The sequence below is a fragment of the Coregonus clupeaformis genome, chromosome 12, assembly GCF_020615455.1.
Source record: "Coregonus clupeaformis isolate EN_2021a chromosome 12, ASM2061545v1, whole genome shotgun sequence".
Classification (NCBI taxonomy): Eukaryota; Metazoa; Chordata; class Actinopteri; order Salmoniformes; family Salmonidae; genus Coregonus; species Coregonus clupeaformis.
This window is the reverse complement of record NC_059203.1, coordinates 14,943,317-14,961,627: the sequence shown is the minus strand read 5'-3', so window position 1 is coordinate 14,961,627 and position 18,311 is coordinate 14,943,317. Positions and strand designations below refer to the sequence as shown.

At 43.9% G+C, this 18,311-nt stretch overlaps 2 protein-coding genes across 3 annotated transcripts in view; one reads left to right on the top strand and one right to left on the bottom strand.

Moving 5' to 3' along the window:
- Positions 1-18,311, bottom strand: part of LOC121577873 (centromere protein P) — a 170,628-nt gene that overhangs the window by 61,499 nt on the left and 90,818 nt on the right. The window lies entirely within an intron of this gene.
- On the top strand, positions 4,956-18,062 carry aspn (asporin (LRR class 1)). The gene is made up of 8 exons (XM_041891825.2): positions 4,956-5,353; positions 10,350-10,568; positions 10,866-10,978; positions 13,678-13,891; positions 14,153-14,263; positions 15,467-15,560; positions 15,646-15,784; positions 16,616-18,062. Exons 2-8 carry the CDS (start codon positions 10,367-10,369, stop codon positions 16,817-16,819), a joined length of 1,077 nt encoding a protein of 358 aa, XP_041747759.2. The 5' UTR covers positions 4,956-5,353; positions 10,350-10,366; the 3' UTR covers positions 16,820-18,062.

The window sequence follows — 18,311 nt, the reverse complement described above, 5'->3', positions numbered from 1 at the left end:
AACCAGCACTAACAATAATTCAAGGTTATTATGACAGATTGATATCACAGCCTTTCCAATCCAGAGGAATAAAAAATAAAAATAAATGTATCACGCAATAGCATCATGCCGTAACAATCGTTTAACTACTCATAGGAATCAAATCAAACTTTGTCACATGTGCCGAATACGACAGGTGTAGACCTTACCGTGAAATGCTTACTTACAAGCCCTTAACCAACATTGCAGTTCAAAAAAATAATAAAAAGCAACACAATAAAATAACAATAACGAGGCTTTATACAGGGGGTACCGATACCGAGTCAATGTGCGGGGGTACAGGTTAGTCGAGGTAATAATGAGGCTATATACAGGGGGTACCGGTACCGAGTCAAAGTGCGGGGGTACAGGTTAGTCAAGGTAATTTGTACATGTAGGTAGGGGAATAGTGACCACACATAGATAACAGACAGCGGGTAGCAGCAGTGTAAAAACAAATGGAGGGGAGGGGGGGGGATTAATTGTTCAGCAGTCATGGCTTGGAGATAGAAAATGTTAAGGAGCCTTTTGGTCCTAGACTTGGCGCTCTGGTACCGCTTGCATCTCTGGCTGGTATGGCAACTGCTCGGCCTCCGACCGCAAGGCACTACAGAAGGTAGTGCGTACGGCTCAGTACATCACTGGGGCCAAGCTTCCTGTCATCCAGGACCTCTATACCAGGCGGTGTCAGAGGAAGGCCCTACAAATTGTCAAAGACTCCAGCCACCCTATTCATAGACTGTTCTCTCTGCTACCGCACTGCAAGCGGTACCAGAGCGCCAAGTCTAGGTCCAAAAGGCTCCTTTACAGCTTCTACCCCCAAGACATAAGACTCCTGAACATCACTCCTACCCCCCAGGCGCTATCATTTGTTGACTTCTGTAACCGTAAAAGCCTTGGTTTCTTGCATGTTAACATCAGAAACCTCCTCCCCAAGTTTGAGTTATTCACTGCGTTAGCACACTCTGCCAACCCTGATGTTCTAGCAGTGTCTGAATCTTGGCCACCAAAAATTCCGAAATTTCCATTCCAAACTACAACATTTTCCGTCTAGACAGAACTGCCAAAGGGGGCGGAGTTGCAATCTACTGTAGAGATAGCCTGCAGAGCTCTATCATACTATCCAGGTCTGTGCCCAAACAATTTGAGCTTCTACTTCTAAAAATCCACCTTTCCAGAAATAAGTCTCTCACTGTTGCCGCTTGCTACAGACCCCCCTCAGCCCCCAGCTGTGCCCTGGACACCATATGTGAATTGCTTGCCCCCCCCCCATCTATCCTCAGAGTTCGTACTGCTTGGTGACCTAAACTAGGATATGCTTAACACCCCGGCCGTCCTACAATCTAAACTAGATGTCCTCAATCTCACACAAATTATCAAGGAACCTACCAGGTACAACCCTAAATCAGTTAACATGGGCACCCTCAAAGATATCATCCTGACTAATTTACCCTCTAAATACACCTCTGCTGTCATCAACCAGGATCTCAGCGATCACTGCCTTATTGCCTGCGTCCGTAACGGGTCCGCGGTCAAACGACCACCCCTCATCACTGTCAAACACTCCCCAAAACACTTTAGCGAGCAGGCCTTTCTAATTGACCTGGCCCGGGTATCCTGGATGGATATTGACCTCATTCCGTCAGTAGAGGATGCCTGGATGTTCTTCAAAAGTGCTTTCCTCTCCATCTTAAATAAGCATGCCCAATTCAAAAAATTCAGAACTAAGAACAGATATATCCCCTGGTTCACCCCAGACTTGACTGCCCTTGATCAGCACAAAAACATCCTGTGGCGTACTGCATTAGCATCAAACAGCCCCCGCGATATGCAACTTTTCATGGAAGTCAGGAACCAATATACACAATCAGTTAGGAAAGCAAAGGCTAGCTTTTTCAAACAGAAATGTGCATCCTGTAGCACTAACTCCAAAAAGTTTTGGGACACTGTAAAGTCCATGGAGAATAAGAGCACCTCCTCCCAGCTGCCCACTGCACTGAGGCTAGGAAACACTGTCACCACCGATAAATCTACGATAATCGAGAATTTCAATAAGTGTTTTGCTACCCCTACCCCGGCCACCAGCTCTGCACCCTCCGCTGCAACTTGCCCATGCATATGTACGTACGGTCACTGTGGGGACGACGTCGTTGATGCACTTATTGATGAAGCCGATGACTGAGATGGTATACTCATCAATGCCATTGGATGAGTCCCGGAACATATTCCAGTCTGTGCTAGCAAAACAGTCCTGTAGCGTAGCATCTGCGTCATCTGACCACTTCTCTATTGAGCGAGTCACTGGTACTTCCTGCTTTAGTTTTTGCTTATAAGCAGGAATCAGGATACAATTACGGTCAGATTTGCCAAATGGAGGGCAAGGGAGAGCTTTGAATGCGTCTCTGTGTGTGGAGTAAAGGTGGTCTAGAGTTTTTTTTTCTCCCTTTGGTTGCATATGTCATGGCTTTAGAAGCTTCTGATAGGTTAATTGAAATCATTTGAGTCAATTGCAGGTGTACCTGTGGATGTATTTCAAGGCCTACCTTCAAACTCAGTGCCTCTTTGCTTGACATCATGGGAAAATCAAAAGAAATCAGCCAAGACCTCCGAATTTTTTTTTGTAGACATCCAAAAGTCTGGTTCATCCTTTGGAGCAATTTCCAAATACCTGAAGGTACCACGTTAATTTGTACAAACAATAGTACACAAGTATAAACACCATGGGACCACGCAGCCGTCATACCGCTCAGGAAGGAGACGCGTTCTGTCTCCTAGAGATTAACGTACTTTGGTGCGAAAAGTGCAAATCAATCCCAGAACAACAGCAATGGACCTTGTGAAGATGCTGGAGGAAACAGGTACAAAATTATCTATATCCACAGTAAAATGAGTCCTATATCGACATAACCTGAAAGGCCGCTCAGCAAGGAAGAAGCCACTGCTCCAAAACCGCCATAAAAAAGCCAGACTACGGTTTGCAACTGCACATGGGGACAAAGATCGTAGTTTTTGGAGAAATGTCCTCTGGTCTGATGAAACAAAAATAGAACTGTTTGGCCATAATGACCATCGTTATGTTTGGAGGAAAAAGGGGGATGCATTGTGAGCCGAAGAACACCATCCCAACCGTGAAGCACAGGGGTGGCAGCATCATGCTGTGGGGGTGCTTTGCTGCAGGAGGGACTGGTGCACTTCACAAAATAGATGGCATCATGAGGAAGGAAAATTATGTGGATATATTGAAGCAACATCTCAAGACATCAGTCAGGAAGTTAAAGCTTGGTCGCAAATGGGTCTTCCAAATGGACAATGACCCCAAGCATACTTCCAAAGTTGTGGCAAAATAGCTTAAGGACAACAAAGTCAAGGTATTGGAGTGGCCATCACAAAGTCCTGACCTCAATCCTATAGAAAATGTGTGGGCAGAACTGAAAAAGCATGTGCGAGCAAAGAGGCCTACAAACCTGACTTAGTTACACCAGCTCTGTCAGGAGGAATGGGCCAAAATTCACCCAACTTATTGTGGGAAGCTTGTGGAAGGCTACCCGAAACGTTTGACCCAAGTTAAACAATTAAAGGCAATGCTACCAAATACTAATTGAGTGTATGTAAACTTCTGACCCACTGGGAATTTGATGAAAGAAATAAAAGTTGAAATAAATAATTATCTCTACTATTATTCTGACATTTCACATTCTTAAAATAAAGTGGTGATCCTAACTGACCTAAGACAGGGAATTTTTACTAGGATTAAATGTCAGGAATTGTGAAAAACTGAGTTTAAATGTATATGGCTAAGGTGTATGTAAACTTCCGACTTCAACTGTAGATGAGAACTCTCTTGGTAGATAATGTGGTCTACAGTTTATCATAAGGTACTCTACCTCAGGGGAGCAATACTCCGACTTCTTTAATATTAGACATCGCGCACCAGCAGCTATTGACAAATTGACACCCCCCCCCCCGCCCCTCGTCTTACCAGACGTAGCTGCTCTGTCCTGCCGATGCACAGAAAATCCAGCCAGCTCTATATTATCTGTGTCGTCGTTCAGCCACGACTCGGTGAAACAGAAGATATTACAGTTTTTAATATCCCGTTGGTAGGACATTCTTGATCGTAGATCATCCATTTTGTTTTCCAATGATTGCACGTTGGCCAATAGAACGGATGGTAGTGGAGGTTTAATCACTCGCCTACGAGTTCTCAGAAGGCAGCCCGACCTCCGCCCCCTTTTTCTCTGTCTTTTCTTCACGCAAAATGACTGAGATTTGGGCCTGGTCTCGATAAAGCAGTATATCCTTCGCGTCGGACTCGTTAAAGAAAAAAAATAAATGTGTCCAGTTCGAGGTGAGTAATCGCTGTTCTGATATCCAGAAGTTATTTTCGGTCATGAGAGACGGTAGCAGCAACATTATGTACACAATAAGATACAAAATAAGTTACAAACAACGCAAAAAAAACTAACAAAATAGCACAGTTGGTTAGGAGCCTGTAGAACGGCAGCCATCCCCTCCGGTGCCATTATTATTCCTCTGAAGGCAGGACTAACATAGCCACACATACTGTATATATATCTATACATATAGCATACTACTGATTAATATAGGCTTTATCACATACAGTTCATATTGTATATTTGATCCATATTGCTCCTCTAAGTCACGCTGGGTGTCTCAGAGACACTTGCAGGACAGACCCCCTCCATCCATTCTCAGCTTCTGCAGGTCTATCGAGGAAAACAAATAGTTCCTTTTATTATGTAACAACCACCACCAGTCTTCTTGATGGCTGTTCAGCAGAATAAAAATGAAATGAATAATATCTAACATGGCACAAGGCCACCTACGGACGGCATTTATAGGGAAGGAGGGTTGGGGAGCAGGGGACTGGGACCGGTAGGATGGTACATTAGTTCTATATAAAGACTAAAGCATTGAGAAGTTTAAACGTACAATTCTGGCCCCAGTTCAAGTACTGATGAGAACCACATGACTGGCCATTAACCATGCGTTTTCAGGACTAGCCAGCGATACAGAGATGTGGTGGTGATCTCTGTGACTGTGTGAGAGAGGGTGATAGGTCTTTATTCAAACCAAGCTCTCCATGCCGGCAGCAGCACCAGCAGCAGCACCAGCAGAGGTTTATTTTTCATTCAGAGAGTTAGTGTTTCTCTCTGATGTCTGATGCACCGTCCTCCCATCCACTGTGACTGGAGCTACTGTTCCCGACTACTGCTGCCTTGGTGGGTATCGTAACGGTCTTTGGTTCATGTTCTCTCTGGAGGCTATCTGACTGGAGTTAAACAAGGATACAACACACTAAGTGACTGCCGAGGTGAGTTAAACAAAATATACATTATTGTAAGGGGCAATGGGATGTTATTAGCTGTATGATATGTGGAGGATGTTATTAGCTGTATGATATGTGGAGGATGTTATTAGCTGTATGATATGTGGAGGATGTTATTAGCTGTATGATATGTAGAGGATGTTATTAGCTGTATGATATGTAGAGGATGTTATTAGCTGTATGATATGTGGAGGATGTTATTAGCTGTGATCTGACAATGGCTTACTTTGTTCAGCCTGAGTGGATCAATAAAGTAATATAGAATTTAACTGTGGGGGGAGGGGGGGAAGAGTAACTGTCAGCTGAGGTGTGCTACCTCAATGTTATTGTTAAACTTCGGAAATGGATACATTATCTGAGTTTATGAACTTGATCTCAGAAAACGTTTGAATAGATTGTGATTGTCTCAATTGATGTAGCAGGCTTAAAGGAAAAATCCACCCAAAACCACTCATTCCCGTAATTTGGTGTTACGTGACACTAATATGTGAGAACAATATTTTTTGCAAACAAATGTTTCATTTTGGTCGTTATAATAAGGTTGGTAGCAACGTGTGAAAACCGTTGTGGAAATCTGTTGCAGCTCAAGTCGACTACAAATCCCACAATGCAATGCTCTCTCTCTGGGCTGGCTAGCTAGCTAGGTAGAAAACGTAGCTACACACAACAAGACCAAAGTCAATATCAGCATGAGAAGGAGCTAGTTATTTATAAACAAACTGCACTATCAATTTAGGAGTCTACAATCTCACCATGTTCAACCTGCAGATCGATGTGCCTCACAGAGTGGAGTCTGACATTCACAACGGCACCAGGCAATGCACCCTGGACTGAAGAGGCAGACTAATGGGAGAAATGAGTTAGACCCTCTGTTAAATTACACATTTCTCGAGGTAGGAATATCGCAAAAATATGATCAATGGCTCATTCGAGAGAAAACAACCTAAAGCATTATGGTATCGGACAGTATTTAAATCTGACATGTATGAGTGAGGTTTTCGCGATCTAAAAGTCGTACTCCTATTAACTTCCAGTGTTGTTAGACCGGCTGTATCGCAATGCTACGTCATACCTGCCGAAATTCTGCCTGCTTGAACGGCAACACCTCCGATTACATTTAACATTTTTAGTAATTTAGCAGACGCTCTTATCCAGAGCGACTTACAGGAGCAATTAGGGTTAAGTGCCTTGCTCAAGGGCACCGACAGATTTTTCACCTAGTCGGCTCGGGGATTAGAACCAGCGACCTTTCGGTTACTGGCACAACGCTCTTAACCACTAAGCTACCTGCCGCCCCGATTCACATGAAAACATGAATTGACCCAGGTAATCGATAGTAGAACATCGCTCGGAGATGCACAAAAACAATAACATTCAGAATGGGTGAACCTTTTACTTGAAATACGCTTCTTGATGGTTCAGCGTTGACATGCACAAGAGGAAACTATAAAAATTAGGATCAGTATGAAAATGGATGGATGCATGCATAAAAGATGTAAGATACATTTCTGAAAATCTGCTTATTTGTAACCAAACAGTAACTGGGTATTCAAAACACAGTACTTCTGATTCTAGAGTAGTGCAGTATTTGAGTATACAGTGCATTTGGAAAGTATTTCAGACCTTTTCCACATTTCGTTACGTCACAGCCTTATTCTAAAACGGATTAAATTGGTTTTTCCCCCATATTAATCTACACATAATACCCCATAATGACAAAGCAAAAAATAGCTGCACAGCTATTTTCAGGTCTTTCCAGAGATGTTCGATTGGGTTCAACTCCAGCTCTGGCCTGCCACTCAAGGACATACAGAGACTTGTCCCGAAGCCACTCCTGTGTTGTCTTGGCTGTGTGCTTAGGGTCGTTGTCCTGTTGGAAGGTGAACCTTTGTCCCCAGTCTGAGGTCCTGAGCGCTCTGGAGCAGGTTTCCATCAAATATCTCTCTTTACTTTGCTCCGTTCATCTTTCCCTCGATCCTGACTAGTCTCCCAGTCCCTGCCACTGAAAAACATCCCCACAGCATGATGCTGCCACCACCATGCTTCACCGTAGGGATAGTGCCAGGTTTCCTCCAGACGTGACGCTTGGCATTCAGGCCAAAGAGTTCAATCTTGGTGTCATCAGTCCAGATAATCTTGTTTCTCATGGTCTGAGAGTCCTTTAGGTGCCTTTTGGCAAACTCCAAGCAGGCTGTCATGTGCCTTTTACTGAGGAGTGGCTTCCGTCTGGCCACTCTACCATAAAGGCCTGATTGGTGGAGTGCTGCAGAGATGGTTGTCCTTCTGGAAGGTTCTCCCATCTCCACAGAGGAACTCTGGAGCTCTGTCAGAGTGACCATCGGGTTCTTAGTCACCTCCCTGAACAAGGCCCTTCTCCCCCGATTGCTCAGTTTGGCCAGGCGGCCAGCTCTAGGAAGAGTCTTGGTGGTTCCATACTTCTTCCATTTAAGAAAGATGGAGGCCACTGTGTTCTTGGGGACCTTCAATGCTGCAGACATTTTTTGGTACCCTTCCCCAGATCTGTGCCTCGACACAATCCTGTCTCGGAGCTCTACAGACAATTCCTTCGACCTCATGGCTTGGTTTTTGCTATGACATGCACTGTCAACTGTGGGACCTTATATAGACAGGTGTGTGCCTTTCCAAATCATGTCCAATCAATTGAATTTACCACAGATGGACTCCAATGAAGTTGCAGAAACATCTCAAGGATGATCAATGGAAACAGGATGCACCTGAGCTCAATTTCTAGTCTCATAGCAAAGGGTCTGAATACTTATGTAAATAAGGTATCTGTTTTTAATTTAATACATTTGCAAAAACATTCTAAAAACCTGTTTTCACTTTGTCATTATGGGGTATTGTGTGTAGATTGATGCAATTTTTTTATCCATTTTAGAATAAGGCTGTAACGTACCAAAATGTGGAAAAGGTCAAGGGGTCTGAATACGTTACGAATGCACTGTATAATGTGCTAGATTTATTTAGTTTCATAGTACATGTCTGTGCTGTTAAGTATTACAGAATGCCTCTGAACCACCACCAAATAGTTGTGGGTAGAAACAGCATTGGGTTGCTGAATGGATCATGGTCATACACAACCCAACCCACCCACAGTACTGCTCCATTTCCCTCGGTTGGCCTTGAGAAAGGGTGAGAAGATAACTTGTTCCATTTCCCTCTGTTGGTCTTGTGTAGTCTGAGAAAGTGTGAGAAATTGATAGATACATAGCTAGTTCTGGAAAACCTTACGTGTAAAACGCCACAGATGGTGAATATTGAGCAAGAAGCAAAACAACTTTTGCGTCGGCTGTAATGTCTAAATTCCTGCACAATAGTTCATGGAAACCTTGATTACAGACTAAAAAGTAACTTGCTGAGTTTTTCCCCCAAAAAACCTTACAAAAACAGCAAGTACACCTAAGGTCATAGTGTTAGGATTGAACTTAAAGGGAGCGCCTTGACAGGACTACTGCATATTTTATACTCATCTAGACATGCTTTCCATCCAAGAATAAATAGAGTTCAACATTTTGGCAAAGTTGCAGAGAGAAAATAATAAACTACCAGAATCAAACTTAGCTTTTATCAACTTTCTGTTTAAATCATAATCAATCCAAAAAAACATAACATGTTTCAACGTCCTTACAGTGCAGGCCAGGACATCCTTTTGGCGAAGACTTGGCAACAACGTCTAGCAAGACTAACATCATCAGTTCTGTGTCTGTTTAGACTTCAGTAGCTGCAGGGTCATTCTAACACACTCAGAATCATAGCTTAACCTGACCTACGTTAGGTTATTTCTTTGTCCTACAAAAAGGAAAGATGATAGCACAGCAACACAATGAAAATGATATAGTCAGAAACCTGGTACAGATTCTCAGATCATTGATGTGTTACAACACTTGGGTATTTCTCAAAGCTTGTGTCTAGTGTGTGAGACATCTTGGGTATTTGTCTAAGCTTGTGTCTAGTGTGTGAGACATCTTGGGTATTTCTCTAAGCTCGTGTCTAGTGTGTGAGCCATCTTGGGTATTTCTCTAAGCTCGTGTCTAGTGTGTGAGACATCTTGGGTATTTCTCAAAGCTTGTGTCTAGTGTGTGAGACATCTTGGGTATTTCTCAAAGCTTGTGTCTAGTGTGTGAGCCATCTTGGGTATTTCTCTAAGCTCGGGTCTAGTGTGTGAGCCATCTTGGGTATTTCTCTAAGCTCGTGTCTAGTGTGTGAGCCATCTTGGGTATTTCTCTAAGCTCGTGTCTAGTGTGTGAGACATCTTGGGTATTTCTCAAAGATTGTGTCTAGTGTGTGAGACATCTTGGGTATTTCTCAAAGCTTGTGTCTAGTGTGTGAGCCATCTTGGGTATTTCTCTAAACTCGTGTCTAGTGTGTGAGACATCTTGGGTATTTCTCTAAGCTCGTGTCTAGTGTGTGAGCCATCTTGGGTATTTCTCTAAGCTCGTGTCTAGTGTGTGAGCCATCTTGGGTACTTCTCTAAGCTCGTGTCTAGTGTGTGAGCCATCTTGGGTACTTCTCTAAGCTCGTGTCTAGTGTGTGAGACATCTTGGGTATTTCTCAAAGATTGTGTCTAGTGTGTGAGACATCTTGGGTATTTCTCAAAGCTTGTGTCTAGTGTGTGAGCCATCTTGGGTATTTATCTAAGCTCGTGTCTAGTGTGTGAGCCATCTTGGGTACTTATCTAAGCTCGTGTCTAGTGTGTGAGCCATCTTGGGTACTTCTCAAAGCTCGTGTCTAGTGTGTGAGACATCTTGGGTATTTCTCAAAGCTTGTGTCTAGTGTGTGAGCCATCTTGGGTATTTCTCAAAGCTTGTGTCTAGTGTGTGAGCCATCTTGGGCAAATTGGCTGATCAAGCAGAAAGATTAATTTTAGACTCTCTTCAAGAAAATAAAGTATCCGTCTTCTCATTCTTGTTCTTTTTGTGTAGACCCACTAGTCTTTATTACATGGCATCTTGTTTTATAGGCCCACTAGTCTTCACCATGAGAGGCTTCCTGCTGCTGTGTCTGCTGGCACTGGGCCATGCCAAGCCCTACCAGCCAATTAACGTCTTGGACTTCATGAGGGACCATGAAATCATGATGCAGGACGAGGATGATGATGATGATGATGATGACGACTTCCTCACGGACTGCCCCTTTGGCTGCCAGTGCTCCCTACGGGTGGTGCAGTGCTCTGATCTGGGTAAGGTTCTATTACCCACTCACTACTCCTCGCTCTCAGTCTGGGGGAGAGGGGGGGCTAGGGGCTCCTAACATTCTATTACAGCATTGATGAATCACTTGTATGAAAGTCTCATCTGTTAAGATACTGTAAGACTGGAGGCAATCATGCTCAGTGACATTTTGGAGTTCCTCAAGGCTCTACTCTGGGACCACTACTGTTCTCATTACATATGCAACTTCTCTGTGACGTTAGCTTTACGGCTACGTGGACAATACACAGCTGATTTGTTGATTGATTGATATCCTGTCTCCACAGGGTTGCTCTCTGTGCCCGAGAACATTCCCGCCGACACACTAATGATCGACCTCCAGAATAACGACATCACCGAGGTCACGGAGGACGACTTCAAAGGCATTAACAAGATCTACGTAAGAAACACATGATAAACATCTCTCCTACTCTGATCCAACACGGCAACATTCATCACTGCTTCCTATCACTTTAGAGTGGAGTGACTTTTTCACCTCAGTCCGAATCACATTCAGACACACATCCCCCCCCTAGGCCTATATGCAACACAGATTAGGACAGAATCACACATTCCCCCCCTAGGCCTATATGCAACACAGATTAGGACAGAATCACACATTCCCCCCTAGGCCTATATGCAACACAGATTAGGACAGAATCACACATTCCCCCCCTAGGCCTATATGCAACACAGATTAGGACAGAATCACACATTCCCCCCTAGGCCTATATGCAACACAGATTAGGACAGAATCACACATTCCCCCCTAGGCCTATATGCAACACAGATTAGGACAGAATCACACATTCCCCCCTAGGCCTATATGCAACACAGATTAGGACAGAATCACACATTCCCCCCTAGGCCTATATGCAACACAGATTAGGACAGAATCACACATTCCCCCCTAGGCCTATATGCAACACAGATTAGGACAGAATCACACATTCCCCCTAGGCCTATATGCAACACAGATTAGGACAGAATCACACATTCCCCCCTAGGCCTATATGCAACACAGATTAGGACAGAATCACACATTCCCCCCCTAGGCCTATATGCAACACAGATTAGGACAGAATCACACATTCCCCCCTAGGCCTATATGCAACACAGATTAGGACAGAATCACACATTCCCCCCCTAGGCCTATATGCAACACAGATTAGGACAGAATCACACATTCCCCCCTAGGCCTATATGCAACACAGATTAGGACAGAATCACACATTCCCCCCTAGGCCTATATGCAACACAGATTAGGACAGAATCACACATTCCCCCTAGGCCTATATGCAACACAGATTAGGACAGAATCACACATTCCCCCCTAGGCCTATATGCAACACAGATTAGGACAGAATCACACATTCCCCCCTAGGCCTATATGCAACACAGATTAGGACAGAATCACACATTCCCCCCTAGGCCTATATGCAACACAGATTAGGACAGAATCACACATTCCCCCCTAGGCCTATATGCAACACAGATTAGGACAGAATCACACATTCCCCCCTAGGCCTATATGCAACACAGATTAGGACAGAATCACACATTCCCCCCCTAGGCCTATATGCAACACAGATTAGGACAGAATCACACATTCCCCCTAGGCCTATATGCAACACAGATTAGGACAGAATCACACATTCCCCCCTAGGCCTATATGCAACACAGATTAGGACAGAATCACACATTCCCCCCTAGGCCTATATGCAACACAGATTAGGACAGAATCACACATTCCCCCCTAGGCCTATATGCAACACAGATTAGGACAGAATCACACATTCCCCCCTAGGCCTATATGCAACACAGATTAGGACAGAATCACACATTCCCCCTAGGCCTATATGCAACACAGATTAGGACAGAATCACACATTCCCCCCTAGGCCTATATGCAACACAGATTAGGACAGAATCACACATTCCCCCCTAGGCCTATATGCAACACAGATTAGGACAGAATCACACATTCCCCCCTAGGCCTATATGCAACACAGATTAGGACAGAATCACACATTCCCCCCCTAGGCCTATATGCAACACAGATTAGGACAGAATCACACATTCCCCCCTAGGCCTATATGCAACACAGATTAGGACAGAATCACACATTCCCCCCCTAGGCCTATATGCAACACAGATTAGGACAGAATCACACATTCCCCCCCTAGGCCTATATGCAACACAGATTAGGACAGAATCACACATTCATGGAAGTTGTGTGTCATGGTGCTAACATTGTTGTTCAGACGGAGGCCTTTGATTGTGCTCGCGGTCACAGCTGGCGATCAACCACATGAAGGCCTGCCCTGAGCCAAGCTCTTTATACCATCTGAACCAGTGTCTCCATCAGACGGAACCCATCTGAACCAGTGTCTCCATCAGACGGAACCCATCTGAACCAGTGTCTCCATCAGACGGAACCCATCTGAACCAGAACCCATCTGAACCAGTGTCTCCATCAGCATACACTGTAGCCCATAGAGATCCTTTATGTAATTCATACTGTAACCTACATCTGTCTGTACGGGCTCTGTGTAACTAGGTAGATTATTTTCCAGGTAGGGTACAAAGGCCCCCCAAAGCAACATCCGGGGCCTCAAGCACCAAAACGCTCAATTGAAATAGAAGCCATATTATTTTAGGTGGGGGACGAGAGAGCTTAGCAAGGTGGACTGCCTTACCTATACAATAAGGGGAAACATGGCATGGTTTCGGCTTAAAACCTTCTACGGGGTGTTTCACAGAGCCTGTACAGACAGACAGATGTAGGCTACAGTTTGTACCCTGCCTGGAAATTAAGCTATCTAGGGGAAAGACTGGCCAAAATGCATTGGTTTTAAGACTGGCCGAAAACGCAGTGGTTTTAAGACTGGTCGAAAACGCAGTGGTTTTAAGACTGGTCGAAATGCAGTGGTTTTAAGACTGGCCGAAACGCATTTAATAAATCGGCCAAAGTATTTATCTGTTTATTTGGATCCCCATTAGCTGTTACTTCCTGGGGTCCAATGTATTGTTCAAGCAAACCTCCCATTGTCTAAACTCCAAGAGTTTCTGTATATTTCACATATCTTCTCTTCCCCAGGCCCTGTTCCTGGTTAACAACAAGATCTCCAAGATCCATCCCAAAGCTTTCCGTAACATGGATCGGCTGCAGCTGCTGTACCTGTCCTACAACCAGCTGACACGGATACCTGCCAACCTGCCCCGGAACATCCTGGAGCTGCGTATCCACGACAACAAGATCAGCAACATCCAAAAAGAGGCCTTTAAAGGGATGAAGTCTCTGCATGTTCTGGGTATGTCAGTTGAGAACAAATTCGTATTTACAATGGCGGCAACTGGCTGGGTCTATTGGCAGAGAAGAATACTACTCCTTATGTGGCGGCCCAATGTGACCCTGGTCAACTGTAGCGCACAATATGAAGAATACAAGGTTGTCATTGGAGGCAGAATGCATCTAGGGTTATTAATGACACTGTAGCTGTACAGGAGTTCAAGAAAGACATTTTTCAAAGCGTCATACATAAGGCTAACCTCCCTGTATATTTTCTGACCAGAGATGAGTGCTAACCCGTTAGCTAACAACGGGATAGAGCTGGGAGCGTTCGACGGTATGGAAACCCTGTACATCAGGATCGCGGAGGCCAAGCTCACAGCTGTACCTAAAGGTAAACTACCACTACAAGCCAAGCTCACAGCTGTACCTAAAGGTACCAGTCACAAGTTTGGACACACCTACTCATTCCAGGGTTTCTCTTTATTTTTACTATTTTCTACATTGTAGAATAATAGTGAAGACATCAAAACTATGAAATAACACATATGGAATCATGTAGTAACCAAAAAAAAGTGTTAAACAAATCAAAATATATTTTTATATTAGAGATTCTTCAAATAGCCACCCTTTGCCTTGATGACAGCTTTGCACACTCTTGGCATTCTCTCAACCAGCTTCATGAGGTAGTCACCTGGAATGCATTTCAATTAACACGTGTGCCTTCTTAAAAGTTAATTTGTGGAATTTCTTTCCTTCTTAATGCGTTTGAGCCAATCAGTTGTGTTGTGACAAGGTAGGGGGTATACAGAAGATAGCCCTATTTGGTAAAAGACCAAGTCCATATTATGGCAAGAACAGCTCAAATAAGCAAAGAGAAACGACAGTCTATCATTACTTTAAGACATGAAGGTCAGTCAATACGAAACATTTCAAGAACTTTTAAAGTTTCTTCAAGTGCAGTCGCAAAAACCATCAAGTGCTATGATGAAACTGGCTCTCATGAGGACCACCACAGGAATGGAAGACCCAGAGTTAGCTCTCTGCTGCAGGGTGGAAATGTGTCCTTTGATCTGGAGTCCAAATTGGAGATCCAGGCTGTGTAAGGGCTATTTGACCAAGAAGGAGAGTGATGGAGTGCTGCATCAGATGACCTGGCCTCCACAATCACCCGACCTCAACCCAATTGAGATGGTTTGGGATGAGTCGGACGGCAGAGTGAAGGAAAAGTAGCCAACAAGTGCTCAGCATATGTGGGATCACCTTCAAGACTGTTGGAAAAGCATTCCAGGTGAAGCTGGTTGAGAGAATGCCAAGAGTGTGCAAAGCTGATTGGTCATTGGTCAAAATAATCCAATCAGATTGTGATGTCATGCTCTGGGCCAAAAACTCCATCCACCTGAACAGGCTGAAATTACAGGAGTTTTTTTTCTCCAAAAAGCTCATTTTTATACATTTTTTCATTTAAAAAAAATTATAATTCGACCTCAGTGTGGGAAAAAAATTCATAAATAAATAGGAACATCTTGTTTTTGACTGCACGGTCCCTTTAAGTGTACTGTGCATCGTAACCTGACAGTGATTTCCTGTTTTTCAGACCTCCCATCGTCACTCACAGACCTTCACTTGGATTACAACAAGATCACCAAAGTAGAAATTGAGGACTTTTTCAGATATAAAAAATTACAACGGTAAAACACTACTGAGATGTAAAAAACACAAAATACACCTGTCAGTTTGATTCCGTATATCTGAAAGCTTACTATATATTTACAGATTAGGACTGGGCTTCAACCAAATCAAGTTTGTTGAGAACGGAAGCCTGGCCAGTATACCCAACGTCCGTGAGATCCACCTTGACAACAACAAGCTAAAGAAGGTTCCGCCTGGTCTGAACTCACTCAGGTATCTACAGGTAAGATATGGTTAATCGCCTGTTTGTCATTCCAAAAATAACTTGAAACAGTCTTTACTCCTACTATTAGTGCACTCAACTCATCATTGTAGTGTTGCACCATGCAGAATTTCCACTGTCATTCCATTCTGCTTCGACACGTGTCAAACTCATTCCACGGAGGGCCGAGTGTCCCTTGTATGTGGTTGATTAAGGTCACTAATTAGTAAAGAACTCCCCTCACCTGGTTGTCTAGGTCTTAGTAAGGAACTCCCCTCACCTGGTTGTCTAGGTCTTAGTAAGGAACTCCCCTCACCTGGTTGTCCAGGTCTTAGTAAGGAACTCCCCTCACCTGGTTGTCCAGGTCTTAGTAAGGAACTCCCCTCACCTGGTTGTCTAGGTCTTAGTAAGGAACTCCCCTCACCTGGTTGTCCAGGTCTTAGTAAGGAACTCCCCTCACCTGGTTGTCTAGGTCTTAGTAAGGAACTCCCCTCACCTGGTTGTCCAGGTCTTAACGGAAAGGAAAATACTAAAAGCCCTCAGACACTAGGCCCTCCATGAATGAGTTTGACACCCCTGTGCTACGACGACGTAGGCTACAGATTCCTAAATATCTTCAAGCATGATTGCCTCTATGATTCTAGCTATGTGTGAATCTTTAAGACATTCACAAATAGCCACACATAGCCAGACAGAGTATCCGAGTAGCAATGGGACATAACCGAACCTCTATTTACCTCAGATTACCTCAGCATGCTACATGAACCTAAACTTGAGACTTGTCCCAATTCCACCAGGTGGTGTAATTGACTAATTGATTGCTTGATTAATTGGTCCCTATTTCCCCCCCAGGTGGTGTACCTCCATGCTAACACTATCAGCAACGTGGGCGTGAATGACTTCTGCCCTGTACGCTCCAGTGTTAAGAAGACCCTGTATACGGGCATAAGTCTGTTCTATAACCCAGTCAAGTACTGGGACGTCCAGCCTGCCACTTTCCGCTGTGTGTCTGGACGCAGTGGGGTTCAGCTGGGAAACAACCGGAGGAGGAAGTAACACGCACGCATATACACACACACACACACTAATACTAATACACACACACACACACACACACACTAATACACACACACACACAGGGGCGTTCAGCTGGGCAACAACCGGTGGAGGAAGTAACACGCACACTAATACACACACACACACACACACTAATATACACACACACACACACTAATATACACACACACACACACACTAATACACACACACACACACTAATATACACACACACTAATACACACACACACACAGGGGCGTTCAGCTGGGCAACAACAGGAGAAGGAAGTAACACGCACGCATATACACACACACTAATACACACACACACACACACACACAACACACACACACACACACACACACTAATATACACACACACACACACACACACTAATACACACACAGGGGCGTTCAGCTGGGCAGCAACCGGAGGAGGAAGTAACACGCACGTATACACACACACACACACACACACACACACACACACAGACAGAGGTGTCCGTCTCCCTCCTGCCAGAGTGTGATCTGATATCTCACCACAGCATAGATGTCTTCATGGTATAAACTGTAGCACCACATGAGTTGTTTTCCCACTATCGGGGATGTTGACTGGTCCGTTTCTAGGAACTGGTGTAGTTCTGACACCGCTGGATGGGTGGAATTCAAATGGCAAATACTCCCCTCTAGCCTATCAGATGGCGAGGTGAAGTTGTAACCTTATGGTGACATCTATCCTATACAGTTTCAGATCTACAAGTGCCTAGGGTGGTAGGGTCACTGTAGGTGTCTGTCACGATCAAAAGCAATCCTATAGCGCCTCCTTCTGGTAGACTTCAGTAATACCCACCTCCTCAACACACAGGATTTTTTTGTAAAGACCAAACTCTTCAATCCTCCTTAATGAGTCAACAACACATCCACCCCTGTTTTGTACTTCGGTGTTTTAGTGAATATCTTTGTTTCTTCTCTGTTTATGGTAGAATTAGAATCAACTGTGGGATTTGTTCTCTTGTATATTTCTTAACACACAGCATGCCTCACTTTTATAATCTGCTAGATATAGCCTAAATAAGACTAGTTTTCATGGTGCTAAAAATATATAATTACAGAAACTAGTCAACGTTACATGTCTACATGGTGCTAAAAATATATAATTACAGAAACTAGTCAACGTTGAACATGATTCTCTATTGTAGCATACATGTATGTAACTGTTCTAATTAAATAAACTTGACATATAAATTACAGAAAAGGAAATATTCAACTTTTATTTCACCTTTAAGAAAAATATATTTGTTTTTCATATGTAACAAACCTGCATATTCATGGTTTGTACCTGACGTCATAAACAGTGGTGCCCGCACTGTTTTATTCAAAATGATGTTATTGTCAATGTCTACAGTATTTATTGTATGTCTGATAGCAACAGTAGAAAGACAGGAAACTGAAACTCAGCTCTTCTCTCACATCACCAGTAGAGGACGCCACT

What these genes read in the sequence shown, in the direction of transcription:
- aspn (XM_041891825.2), top strand. Translation starts at nt 10,367, where the DNA reads ATGAGAGGCTTCCTGCTGCTGTGTCTGCTGGCACTGGGCCATGCCAAG. An exon ending in AAGGCATTAACAAGATCTAC is followed by an intron (nt 10,979 to 13,677) that starts GTAAGAAACACA and finishes TCTCTTCCCCAG; the next exon opens with GCCCTGTTCCTGGTTAACAA. An exon ending in ACTCACTCAGGTATCTACAG is followed by an intron (nt 15,785 to 16,615) that starts GTAAGATATGGT and finishes TTTCCCCCCCAG; the next exon opens with GTGGTGTACCTCCATGCTAA.